At 38.4% G+C, this 14,863-nt stretch overlaps 1 protein-coding gene across 1 annotated transcript in view; it reads right to left on the bottom strand.

Moving 5' to 3' along the window:
* Nucleotides 1-14,617, bottom strand: part of FBXO36 (F-box protein 36) — a gene marked incomplete at its 3' end in the record, with an annotated part of 28,096 nt that extends 13,479 nt beyond the window's left edge. The window contains exon 1 of the mRNA XM_082003453.1: nucleotides 14,489-14,617. Within this exon, the coding sequence (XP_081859579.1) occupies nucleotides 14,489-14,584 (96 nt within the window). The 5' untranslated portion in view covers nucleotides 14,585-14,617. The remainder of the gene's footprint in view (nucleotides 1-14,488) is intronic.
* Nucleotides 14,618-14,863: the final 246 nt, after the last annotated feature.

Below are 14,863 nucleotides of genomic sequence, written 5' to 3'. Positions count from 1 at the left end.
TTTAAGTTAGTTAATGATGGCTATGCAAAAATCTTGCACAAATTAAGAAGCTCTTTGCCAGTTTTATGAAATTCCATCAGCCTCTCAAGCTGTGAACACCGTGGTTTCTCTTTTGCAGCCTACTAAATTTTTCAGAGCCTTGCTGTCATGTTGTATGGAGCTTTTTGGCAAGTATGGCCACCTGAGGACGCTTACCTGAAGGCCCAAACTTTTGCCCAACCGTGCTTCTATAACATGAATGGATATAAGGTAAATGCTCAGTTGGCTATTTCAGTCCTTTGTAAATACAAGAATACAGAGAAGAGCCAGCAGAGGATGAGGATGTATGGCCTACTGTACACCACCATTACCTCACGGCGTTTAGCTTGACCTAGAGCATAAAAAGAATTCACAGGCAATTCATCATCCGTCGGGAAAAACAGTTATTTCCAGCATCCTTATTCCATGTAAGAGTGAGACTGAAAAAAACCCCAAAACCAAACAAAATTCTGAATGTATGTTTTTAAGTCTGCCTTATTTTGGAGATTTTGGGTTGCTGTAATAAACATCAGAAACGCAGTCGTAATCACTCATTACTATTGAAGATGGATATCTTCCATCTTTATCTTCCAAGTAACAACAGAAAAACAGCTTAATTTTATAATCGGGCTTTAAGATCATAAACATGAATAGTTTAATAGAAGACAAAATGCTCCAAAACTACTGCTAAAATATTTCTCTAAACACTTTAGATAAAGCAAAAAATACTGTTTGCACTAAACTATTAGCTCCACATCATACAACTTCACCAGTACTACCCCGAATGTGATTAACGCTCATAACTGATTAAATAAGTTGTTAATTTACCAATGAAAAACAGAACGATAGAAGACTTCTTATAACACATTGTGGCTTTACATCAGTTTCCTTAACCTGATCATTCAGCTATTACAGAGTTTAAAAAATGAATTATGTTTTAATGGACATACTGGTGATTCTTGTAAGCTGTTAAGAGAAAAAATAATACTGTATGAGACAGGTTGAAGGACACTATTAAGAAGAGTAAATTACTACAGTAATATTTAACTCTGCTTTTCCCTATGGATATTGCTGGGAAAATAGTTGTTGTAACTGAAAAAGATAAAACACAATAGGTTAAACAACCTAACCAGCAAGACCATTCTCCCTCCTAATTACACTACGTCAATAGAAAGACAATGTCCCACCCATCCTCTGACTAATTTAGTATCAGTACTGTTACTTGTATATATTTGTGCCTCCTGCCATTTGTAACAGGTTTCTATTAAAAAAAAATCAGCACTGTAAAGTTTTAGATACTAATCAAAAAACAGATGTGCACATACATATGGATGTTAATATTTGCATGAGAAAAGTAGTTTGTGTAAGTTAGCAGCAATTCAAAGAGAAGACTGGTTTATCTGGATTAAATTACCATCTTCACAGTCCACCATTATTTCTTCTTGATACACTGAAATTCACATGTAATAAATCGCTTCAGTTTATTGAAGTATATAGAATACATTTGAGTTAAAATTAGAACATTTATAATGCACTTAAAACGTAAGACCTACTTAAATTACTTTCAGATTAAATCTCAAGGCAGTGAGGAAGAGTCACATAATGCTGTTAAGGTACAACACACATACGAACTGCAGACCTGCATGTTTCTTTGCAAAGATCTAGAAAGTAATAATGCCTCTCCAGCCTTTACGCTTGCAGAATGTAACAAACCAACTGTGCTACTTCCATCGCGACTGTTTTCTTTAACAAACGTCCAGTGATTTTAATTACAAACTCCACAAACTATTTTGTAACTATTACAATATATAGCACATTTCCTATGATCTTGGAGGAAGATGGATTCAGGGAGCGTTGTGTGATTGGAAGTTTTTAATGATACAAAGAGATGAGTGTTCACTAGCAAATGCAGCCTGGTGGAATGAACTACACAGATTCCAGGCAGGGCGTGGGGGGGAGACTGCTACTTGTGTACCTCGAAATTGCTGGCAGGTTTTGACCTGCTCCATTGGCTAAGGTGGTAAAACGGACTATCAACAGGATGCAGTTAATGAAACCTTCATTTATTTAGGTTTCTCAGAAGTCTTCAAAGGAAAACTTTCTAGGAGTAGGAATAAACAATGAACCACATCTGGGTGCAACACTGCAAGAGTTCACCAAATTAAACTAAACCTATACACTGATGCCATTCCACATTTCAGGCATGCACAATATGAAATCAAATAGGTACTAGTTGCTGCCTGTTATGTCTGTGAAATTGGATGCTTTTTGCTCCTCTTTTGGCAAATTATTACCTTTTTTTCAAATTTAAATTAGGGCTTACAACACCCATGCTTCATTTGACAATTGCTACAAAATTCTATGTTTGCATTTGCTATAGTGCAGGAAGTTATACAAATTACTATTTTGTCTACAATGATAGGATCACATCTGTACAGCATAGTAGTTTCCTTCTCATGTGCACTCATGAGTGGGAAAAAAAAAAATCAGGTCTCTCTGGCATTTATTAGACATAATTAATTTTTCAATCTTTCTATGGGTTGCCCAGTTCAGATATACCAAAGAGTCTGAAGTGCAAAACCTAATGTGCTGTGCTAAAGAAACTGTTCTACAAGAAAAAAAAGTTCTCTCAGACCTTCATTGGTTGAAATTTTCGACAACAGTATGTACTGGGAAGTTTGTACAGATTCTTCTCAGGATCGCAATAGTCATCATGCAAGCCCACATACTTCCCTCCCCTATGTTTGCTTTGGTTTTGGAGAAAAAAAAAATAATTATTAATTAATATATAATTAAGAAAGAATAATTACTATTAATAGCAAGAAAAGTTTCAAGTGCATGGAGAATAAGAGAAAAGAAGTGTCACAATTCCAAAATTTCATATGTAGCAATTACAAAGCTGTTCATTTTCCCCCCAACTCACTCAGAAACATCAACCCACTTCAGCGAGGGGATTAGCTCTGTGTGCGTATGTGTGCGTGACTACCAAAGGCTTCCACTTAAACTATCTGAAAAACATTTTAGTAAAATACAGGAGAAAAATAGAATAAAAAGCTTGGAAAAAATAATTGTCTCTTCCTTTGGGGAATGCAGTACTTATGTTTGAGCAAGAAATCTGCTGCCTTGACACAGTCGCTTCCCTTCCTCTCAGTTATATACCTGCTTTATTCTTGTATTAGCATCTCTCCTCATTGGTTTTCCCAGAGCTTGCAGGGGATGCAAAAAAAAAAAAAAAAAAAAAAAGGCAAGAAAACAAACCAAGCAAGCTAAAGATCTTTAGCTGTAAGCAGAGATGCTTACAGCACAGGTGCTTTGGAGGCTAACTTCTACCTTTACACAGACTTCTGCACACAGATCAAAGGAAACAATACAAGAGCAGAAGAGTGAGAGACAATGTAGAAGGGAGGGGGTATGTGCTGAGGGGAAAGCAATGCTATCAGAGGGAACAAAAAATTGCTCTTGAGGATCAGAATATTCAATTATGAGCATGACACTTGCCATTTATTAATGTGATTAAACAGGCAGACCTAGATAAGGCGGCCACAAAGAGATTATTCCACTATTTAACAGAACAAAGGATGCTAGCAAAGTGCAAGACATAACATGCCTTTCTAGATCGGTAAGACACTGACAAGTTTCATCTGAAAGCGTGTCTTTTTGTTTCGCCCTCCTTACTTCAGTTTCAAGGTCTCCTTGCCACAAATTCATGTCTAGTCTATGCTTTAAATTTGTTTGATTTTTTTTCTTCATTAGAGTGAAAAAAACCAACCAAACAACAGAACAGTCAGGCTCCCTGCAATGTGTACAAAAGTCCTAAAGTACAGCAGTGTTACAACGGAAAGTCCTTTTCTAGGGAATCTGCATCTCCTTTAGCAGGGTATGTAACTGGCAATCCTTTTTATTATAGATGAAGTCTTCAGTCCTCCCACTGCTCCCTTCTTGGACACTTATATCATCCTGATTTGTATGTATCTGCAACCAATCTAATATAATATCTGCTGAACTCTGTTTTCCTCTATTCTTATGTGGTCAGCTCACTTTCAGCACTGACATCTCTCACCCTAAATTTTGAGAAAGATCTGTTGCACTGGCCCCTAAAATCTCAATTCACTTTTTAAGAACAGACTAACACTCTCAATGTGTTTTTCAAAGTTCCCTTGCTGTCTATTTACAGCTTTAATTCCACCTGATCAAATGACAGGAACACTAAAGAATCCATCACATTGTGCAGGCATTCCGATATACTTGATTCCTACCTGTGTCTCCAATTTTCAGAAAAAGCTGTGGTGACAAATATGCCCTTTTTCTCTGTCAGTTATCAACTCAGTACTACAGGTAGCATGCTCTCTGAAAAGTTTTTTTTTTTTTCCTTTCTGTTTCTTCAAACACTAGAGTTTTGCCCAGTCCGATTTACTTATTTTACATTAAACTTAACACTCGTTACCTGTAGGTTTCAGTCTCCTCGTAAACCGCATAGGAAGGAACAACTGCACAATTCAGCTGTAGCACCAACTTAGCTGAAATCTATCCCTTCATTATCAGTCATCATGATAATTTGACATGCACATATATTAAAAACATACATTGCATTTTCTGTAACAAGTATCTGCTTGCTCTTTCAACGCTTTCCAGCTACACAGCTTTTCTTGCCTGCAATCCCCATCTGTTGTCATTCCTTTCACTCTATTGTTCACTATTATCCTATTATGTTATCTAGAACTCAGCTTCAGACACTCTACTAGGCTTCTGCTTCTACAATACCATTTTGCCTTTTTTGACAAATTATTTTGATCATTCTACTGTGCAGTAGCTTGCTTTCTTCTAGTTACTACACTTCTCCAGATAGTTTGTCTAATTCAGATTTCATCCAACGAATGACATTTACACTAGTTGCACCCAGTGCACAATTTTAATCTTATTTAGTGAAGTCCATCAAAAAGCTGCAGGCACTTTTACTTTGGTTTAGTTTAGGCTTATTTCAGTTTAACACAAATTGATTTCGTTTATACGAAATCAGAATTAAGTAAAACTTTAAAATAAACATCCATAGAGTAGTCTAGACCAGCTGTAGCATGTTTGTTTAAAAATAAATTTTAAATTACACTGGTGCATCTTTAGATAAGACCTTTCAGGGCCTATCACACCTTGAGATAAAAATCCTGATCCTTTTCTAGCTTTGCCTTCTACTCTTCTTTCCTTCTTCCTTCCCTTGAACACATTACTGAGTGCATTTCATTGATTTTTGATAAATGAAAAAGGTATAAACATATGGTACACCTAGTCAAGTAAACGTATCTGATGGTTCTTCATGATGAATGCTGCTGTGTCTGTGGAAAATGAAATAAGGAAAATTGCTTTTGGTTAATAAGAGCAACAGAAAAGAAGAAATAATTATTTTCCTAACTTGAAGCAGGAAGAAGGAAAACAAGACAGCAGATAGGAACACAAATTTACCTTTGGTAACACAAAAGTAGAATTACTCCTGAGGTTTCCCAAGACAGAGAGCAACAGGGTTAAGGGATGTACTACCTAAAGTAAGGCAAGTGAAGAATATAACCAAATCTTTCTCTGGAATAACAAGGACTGACAATAATGAACATGTAAACAACAGACACTCAGGTACAGTAGGAAATATTTACTTAATTAAGCAGAAGATAGTGATGGTTGCTTACCTTGTGAAACTATTACACCTTCCCGACCTGAAAATCATTCTTGGCAGGTAGAACTAGATCAAATATGATACCTTTGAAGAAAGCCACAATTATTAAAGCCATGCAGAGAACTTAAAACGGGAGCTTAAATACTGCAGTTCAGTGTGATACTGCTGTTTGTATACTAAAGACTAGTTACAAAAGGACAAAAGCCAGCCTAGAAAAAAGAAAAAAGAAAAAATCTCTAGGCTACCAGTGATACGGAAAACCAATAGCAAATAATAGTAACAGAGAATTAACAAAAATTACTTTATTATCTTTAACATACCTTAATTGAAGTTGATATGAGAATACTCCAATGCATCTTCAAATAACAGGTCAACCATTATTCCAAAATGAATTTTATAACCCCACATACAATACTGAATTATCATAGGCTCACAAACAACTGAACTTCACAAGTAATAACCACTTAAGGACTCAATATCAGTTATACCTCTAATTTCAAATTTATAAATGAATGTTTCATGGGGTTAAACATTTTGTAATGTTCATGGGGAAACAAACAAAAGAACAACCCCAAAAATGAATTAATTGAGTCTTTTGGGAAGGAAAAACCCACCACTTATGCTGTGATGTCTTCTGCAGAGAAACCTTGATCCACCAATAAATAAAGCCCTGAAATGCCAACATTGCTACTGCAACAAATCACAAATTGCATTTCAGTTGTTAAAAGTCCAACTTCTCCTACGTAAATTGGGTTCTTGTGCTGGATTACATCTTCAACTCCCTCAGCAAATTTGCAGTTTGCAGATGACACCAAGTTGGGTGGAAGTGTTGATCTGCTGGAGGGTAGGAGGGCTCTGCAGAGGGATCTGGACAGGCTGGATCGATGGGCCAATATCAACTGTATGAGGTTTAATAAAGCCAAGTTCTGGGTCCTGCACTTCAGTCACAACAACCCCATGCAACGCTACAGGCTTGGGGAGGAGTGGCTGGAGAGCTGCCCGGCGGAAAAGGACCTGGGGGTGCTGGTTGACAGCCGGCTGAACATGAGCCGGCAGTGTGCCCAGGTGGCCAAGGCCAACAGTGTCCTGGCCTGAATCAGGAATAGTGTGGCCAGCAGGAGTAGGGAAGTGATTGTGCCCCTGTACTTGGCACTGGTGAGGCCACACCTCGAATCCTGTGTTCAGTTTTGGGCCCCTCACTACAAGGACATTGAGGTCCTGGAGCATGTTCAGAGAAGGGCAACGAAGCTGGTAAGGGGTCGGGAACATAAGTCTTATGAGGAGCGGCTGAGGGAACTGGGGTTGTTTAGTCTGGAGAAGAAGAAGCTGAGGGGAGACCTTATCGCTCTCTACACCTACCTGAAAGGAGGTCTGGCGAGGTGGGTGTTGGTCTCTTCTCCCAAGTAACTAGTGATAGGACGAGAGAAAATGGCCTCAAGTTGCGCCGATGAGGTTTAGATTGGATATTAGGAAAAATTTCTTCAGTGAGAGAGTGGTCAAGCATTGGAACAGGCTGCCCAGGGAGGTGGTGGAGTCACCATCTCTGGAAGTATTCAAAAAACGTGTGGATATGGTGCTTCGGGACATGGTTTAGTGGGCATGGTGGCGTTGGATTAATGGTTGGACTTGATGATCTTGAAGGTCCTTTCCACCTTTAGCAATTCTGTGAGTCAATATTGCAGCATGACCACAGAATTCCCAAATCTTCCCCAAAACCTTATGGATAAGATCTAGCAACTGCATATGTCTAGAGGTGTCGCATTATGGAAGAACTGAGATATTATCAGGCATCCAAACTGTAATGCAACATCACAACATTGCTAAACCAGCATATTTTAGCTTTGGACAGAAACACCTGACAACAATATTAATATTTTTCCAATACAGCATTACTTCCCCTGAGAAACTGTTTCCATTTTCCAAGCAGCTCTACTGTTCACTTAAACATCTGAATTAGAGGCAGTGAAAAAGCAACGGAGATTTCCCTATGTATTTTAGACTTAACAAGCATTCTCCTGATAATAATTGCTTAAAAATGTGTGATACCATTACTGTGAAAGTCTTCAATTATTTTGGAAATACACTTTTTCAACATAACAGAGCATTTCCTGGGCTGGAACAAAATGTCTTCCTCCTCTTGAAGTCATCAAACTATGCTTGAAATGATTCCAATTTAAGACAACAACAACAAGTTGCTAGTTTTGTGCAATTAAAGCCCTCTATACAAATAACTCATAACAAAACTATTTTTTTTAAAACCCCCTTTAGAGAAATTTCTGTGCTCTTTGTTTGTTAGGAACTCAGATTCTCCATTTGAGATGTCAAAGAGACTTGAATGGAATTGGTCCAGCCAGGCAATAACTGGTATGGCATCCTTCAGGTTTTAAATGCAAATAAAATAGTATGACTTTGAAAAGGGTTCATCTCTCACAGATCTTTACTTAAAATCAGACTTATCTTGCAAAAAATTGTTTTGTATAACATGAAATTAATTTCAGCCTAATTACTACAATAACATCTGTTTTTTCCCCAATGCATCTGGCTTAAGCACCTCAAATGGCATCGTCTGTCAATCAAATAAGTTATATATCAAGAGTCATCATTAAGACTTAAAACAAAGCCCAAGATACAAAGGCAACACTTAGTTAACTTTATAGTACCATTCTTCAAAATGGAGGAACTATCCTTGCAGGTTTCAATAGAGCTTGTACTCACAACTGAAAAAAACACCGTCCCACAACCAATAAAACAATCACTTATTAATGTCTCTTAAAATTTTATTGACAATGCTAAGATTGTTTTTTTTGTAGGGTTTATAGAGATCTGACATGGAATCAGGCTGTTTATTGAAAAGGGATTTTTTTTAAAAAAAAAGGTTTTTTTAAGATTTAAGAGCTGTAGGCTCAGAATTTTTACTTACAACTAAAAAAACCAGAAAACAACTTTATTTTTGAAATGAAAACAATTAATTGCAAGATCTTTTAAGAAAACATTGTATTTCTTACTATCCAAAATAATACACTGTGCTCAGAATATATCGATTTAATCAGAAACTGACTGAAGATGTAGAAGTGAACACTAAACAGTAGGAACAATGATGGGTAAAGAACAAGAACATAGTCATCAGAACTGTTTGCCTAGTTACCCACACTATTTGCTCATCTAGATGTCCTGTATATTATTTGTTAGAGAATCTAGTTGCTGATCGCTGACCAAAAATACAATTCTGTAGTTACATATTTGATAAAACTCAGTTATCCTGTTATATGAGCAGATCATATGCGGAATATTACACAGAACTGTGGCAGTTCTGTATACTTATGATGCCTGCCTTTTATGGGTAAGCAGCTAAACATTTTACTAACATGACAAAATCCTCTGATCAGTGCAGCATTCATTAAATGGTGACAGATGCTAGTATTAATTACATGTTGAGTGGATCATTTTCCCATTACGCTTCTTTTGTTACAAGCCGTCCTATAAGCAGATTAAGCACCAGACTTTTTTTTTTTGGAGTATGGTGGTGTCTATATTCCTCGTTTGACCAAAATGAGCGACCAACCTTTTCTATACTACCCCACCATCTGGATTCCTCTCTTGCACACTTATGTACAAAACTTGTACTTATCACCTGTTAGACAACTTACAGGAAATTTTATTTTAAAAGGTTATTTGTGTGGCTATCTCAAGTCATCTTATGTTTAATGTTGGAAGCCATATGATTTATTGCTTGCTTTGTACAAACAGATAACATCTATTGTTGTTTGTGACAAACCTTGCCAAATTGTAACTGGCATATCAAATATTAATTTGACATTTCCAGAATGATTGAACAAGATGTACAGTGAAAGGTAGATGGAAAGGCATATGTTAATCAAGTTGCCATCCTTGATGTCAATCTTGAGATAAAAAAAGATTCCCATTCTATGTAATATTACATGCACTCACACAAACCAAAAACTGCCCACTGTTCCCATGAATTCTAGCAGGATTGCTAGTACACATTTTATGGCCAAGCATATTTTTCTGTTTAGTATGTTTATCCTGACATGTACACCAACTTCTCCTTCACAACAACTCAAAGCACTCCTGGAGGGAGGAGAAGGAAAAAAAAAAAAAAAAAAAGAAATTGAAAAGTACAAATGACAATGTCATTAATTTAAACATAATTTCTGCCATAAACCAAAAGGTTATACATTGAAAGTTGACAAAGACGACAGACATTGGAATAATAACTGATCAAAGGATGATCAAGAGTCACCAATGTGATTTAAATCACATATAATTTTCCTGAAGACAAAGGGAAGGAACAATACCTTTGCACATAGCACTCATAAGACTTATTAAGAATGGCAAGACATGCAGTGAAAAGCTACTAAAGTGACCAGGAAGTGCAGAGTCTATTTCACAAACGGAGACTGAAAAAACAAAGCAAACCCTATCAAGAGGGCATATTTATTAAATATATACAACATTTTATATATACAGAGATCTACACACACATATACATATGTATATAGCATTATTACACAAGAGCAGGATTCAAGCTAAAAGACATCCACACACAAAATAAGCTGTAAATTAGTCTGTATAATTGCATTTCTAACCATCAGAGAAGTGATGATCTGGAACAGTTGTTCTGTGTGAAGTAGTAAGGCAAAAAAAGCCTCACTACCTTTGAAACACATCAATTTATGCTATGAAGATCTTTACGTGGATGGATGAAACAGCAGGGACTAGGGACTTGAATTGTCTCTTTCAGTCTTGTATTTCTGCAATGGGAATTGCAGATTTAGATGCCCATACAGGGGAAATATGTGGGGTAGTTTCCTTGCATTTGTAAAGTTATGATTGCAGCTTTAAAATAGCTAACTGAAAAAAAAAATTTCTTTTCACCGATGCTTCAAAAGATCTCTCCTTCTACACAATCCAACTGGTTGAACTGTATTCTGTGAATACTCACTTATGCAACTGTACCTCTATACAGTCTACTTTTAGAAGAGTTATTTGCAAGGAGTTACAAGACTTTCCCCTTCTCCTTATGCTTCCTCCTTGAAGTAGCTTATGCAGAAACTAGGTGGTAATCTTCCCTTCCTAACTTGTCAATGGAAGTGCATGCCTGCTGAGTAGTCAATTAGGACTTTATAAACAAAGGTATTAACAGTACTAATTTTGAAATGTAATTTGTATCTTGGGTAGAAGGTATCTCTTGCTGCAAAATGAAAACATACTACCAGGGTCTCCTTGTCACTTTTTGGACACAAATACTTCTACACAGACAAGTGGGATTATTTGTAGCTATTTTTTTTCCCAACTACTGTTGCATTTGATTGGGTAGAGAAGTTCAAAATACCCTCTGCTTTTGTCCGCTTCCAATATCTTGCTTGTCTGCAGCAAGCCTTGCTTTCCTTTTTTCAGGTGTTCTAATTTATCTAGATTTAAGTTAAACGCAAACAAGTATGCTGAAGTACACCTTGCTATCATTACAACTGACAATATTGAAAGTAATAAATAAATGTTTTCCAATTTATTTTTGCAGTAATAAAATACTTCAAATGCTTATAGCTGAGGATGTGTGCCCCTGTGGTATCACACACTAGGTACTCTTTTTGTCTGTCTCGTCCTCTTTATTTGACTGTTGTCCTATACGTTGCTTCAGCAAACTTCTTAGTGTATGCTTAATTCTGCTCTTGGATACATTCTTTCTTTTAATTTAAAGCAATTCCAGTTCATTTATTTTTAGTTATGCAATAGTTTGGGCCTACTGTACTGATCTCAAGGCAATAGCAGACTTCAAAAATGCCTTCTGGAGAACATCCTTAACATAACAGGTTGCATGACGGAAGAAATATGTCTTTTTAAGGAAAAAGCTAAACAAAAGCCACAGATATTTCATGTGGCTTTTCTGAACACAAAGTCTACTGACATGGACTTGCTTTTCCCCCCAGATATGGCCCCCTTGTCCAACTAAATTTTTTGCCTAACACATTCTTAATACCTTCTGTATTTATACAGGATTTCTGGTTGTATGACAGTTCATAGCCAGCTAATACCTGGAAATCCTGGTCACGACCACAGGTCCACGCACTCTGGAGCTGCGTAAGGTATGTGCAGTAAATTAATAACTTAATCCTGAAAGAACTGAATTTACTGCTCATGTAAAGCCCAGTTAGACCATTGAAAGTAGGGCAACGCTCACAGAAATATGGGAGCCTTCATACAAATCCATCATGCAGCCACAAACTCCCTTTCTGTTTTTAAAGAAAAACAATGTATTGTTTTGAAACCACTAACTTTGAAGAATGGGACTATTCAAAGTAGCAAATTTCAGCATTCATGTAACTATGTGCAAGTTTGGAGGCTTAGACTGTAAGGTCTTTCAGGCAATGACTATTATTTATTAGGATACTGCAAAACAGCATACTGGGAACGTGAACCAACAACCAGGCCTCCTAGATGCTAACACCGTATGGCTAAATATATTTTACATGATAGATAACTTGGCACATCAGTGATACCTACACCATCAATTACTATTTTTGACACAGATCTCTTCTCAGGAGACTTCAGAAAGGCTAACTAGCATCCAGAAGTTTTACACGTACAGCAGTTAAAACTGCAGAGATTACTTATGTGAAGTTGGTTGTTTGCAACAATTGTGAATTCAAATGTGATTGAATTGGGAAGCTTTGCTGGAATCAGATACATCAGCTTTCAGAGGATACAGTGATATATTCAAATACATATGTTCACTGCATCGTACTTAAATGATCTTACCATCATAAAATGAAAACGAAGTTTTTCAGATAGTTCAAACCAGTTCTTTTTCAATGACACTACCTTCCTGGTAATGCTTTTGTACAATAAACATTTACAGAATAATTTTAACTTACTTCCACTGACAGTTACAAAGCTTTTGCACAGTTTATGTTAACTGACTTTGGTTTGTTTTAAGGATATATTTGGGCAGCTGAAAACAAAACCAAAAATAGATATCTGAAGTGTATGACAGGAAACCGATATGAGAACCAAAAACATGAAGATAACAACAACAACATCTTATTTTTATTTTCTGAGTGCAAAAATGAATGGTAATAAACCCATAAAACTCAATTACATATTCCATGAACAAGCACGGCACTGATATGATTCCCATGAAGTCAATGGGAGAAACCCATTACAAGACTTCAGCTACAGAAAGGCGTGTATTTCCCAGCTATTGTGCAGCACTGTAGTTACTCTCAATTTTGGAGGAACTCAAAGCTCCCTAAGGTTGCCTTGTCAGCTCTACCCTAAAAAATTTTTTTGAGGAGAACCAAAGCAAAACCCCTTCTGAAACTGCTAAAGACACTGGTGATTGAAAATCTTGGCACCAGAGAGACCAAAAGAAGGAGCATATAATATACAGAACACAGATCATTTGGAATTGCAGCGGAACTTTAGTTTGTCATCTCCCTCTCCCTCTAATTTCTCAAGTTACAAACCTGACAATTCCCTCATCCCTGGATGAAAATATGTTCACTACTTTGGTTTACTTTGGGAAAACAAAACCAAAACTTCCTCCTAGTTTCAAAATATGTTGTTTTTTTGTTCTGGTGAGACATTTAAAAAACTTTCCCAGAAAAATTTTTGAAACTTCGCAACTTCTAAATCACAACTTCTACAACCTGAGACAAACATCTATGTTCATCTCTCATACACACAAAGTCAACCCAGTCAAAAATAGGTCAAAATGAAACAAAAATTATAGATTTGCCTTTTTATTTCATAACCTTACAAACTCATAATCAGATTTGTTAAATGTAATTTGTTTACTGTCAAATGTTCATCATAGATGATTACTATTAGATCATTCTGAAAAATGTTCATATAGCACATTTTGCAGCATATTTTGAAAAAGTTAAAAAAATCTTCCAGAATTTTTAGCACTGCTTATTCCCTTGACTGGAAAACCAGTTACGCAAATAGCCATAAGACAGGACACCTAAACAGCTCCAGGTACCATACGGAAAATGTCTTATATACAGAGTCTTCCCATTCACAGGCAGGCAGCTTAATTTTATTTTCCTGGAATGAGGCGTTAGATTGTTGCTCCCTGCCCCACCTTAAGTCTAGTTACTCTGAAAGTGCAGCTAGACTTGTCTTCCCTTAGGAGAAATACTGTGACATTACTTAAGGATATGTTATTTATTTTAGATGTTAGTATCTCATTTATTTGTGAGGCACTTCTGAGAGTAGACCTAAGTTTGTTTTACAGTTACAAAATCACAGATGTGCATATGCTTCTTCCCAAGGCTACTGGGATCTTTTTTCCCGTCCCTTCCTCTGGTCCTCACCCCGAGCCCCTTCCCACAGGCTCGGAATACTCTAGGTAGAAGGAATTTCCCATGCACAGAGGCTCCTCGTCCAGACACGCTTTCACCCATGCTGGGAAGTAACCCTTTTTGGCAGTAAAGCCCTATCTGCTCTCCACCGCTACTTACCCACACCACATCCAAGGCTGCAGCAAGGCGTTCCTGGCCCTCTGAAGGCCACGCCACCAGCACGCACCGGTGGCGGCACTAACCGGCGACCCCCACGCTTCCCCAGCATGGTGCTGCCAGCATCCCCCCCCCCCCCCCCCCCCATTCTCACCAGCCCTTCCCCCCAAGGACGGGCCCTCGAGAAAGGAGCGGCTGCCTCAGGAGCCAGGAGCAGGCCGCAGCTGCCCTCCTTCCCGGGCGGAGGGAGAAGCGGCGACCATGAAGCGAGAGGAAGGTGAACAGCAGGGCAAAAGGCGGCTCCCCACCCGCGGAGCAGCCTAGCACCCACCTCCCGCCGGGTGACGAGCAGCTGGCAGAAGTCCTTGCTGGGGGCTGGGGCCTGCCCGCACGTCTCGAACACCTCCTCCTGCAGCAGCGACGCCATTTTGGGACGCTGGAAGACGGTGTCTATGGCAACCAGGAAGAGGCGGATATCACGCGGGGTCACCGAGAGCCCAGCCCCCTCTTAAAGGAGCAGGGCCGGCAGTAACGCGGTAGGCCGGGTAGGGTCTTCGCCCCCGCCGCCGGCAGAGCCCCGCTCACCCACCGGCTTCACCCGCTTCCCGCGCCCCCCGCCCTCACCCGAGGGGAGACACTCGCGCGGACCCAGGGGTGACGACCCCGGCGGAGGGATACTGACCGCCGAACGCCGACCCCGCCGAGC

The sequence above is a fragment of the Phaethon aethereus genome, assembly GCF_964289735.1.
Source record: "Phaethon aethereus genome assembly, chromosome: 9".
NCBI lineage: Eukaryota > Metazoa > Chordata > Aves > Phaethontiformes > Phaethontidae > Phaethon > Phaethon aethereus.
The sequence above is the reverse complement of the archived record's forward strand: the minus strand, read 5'-3'. Positions and strand labels throughout refer to the sequence as shown.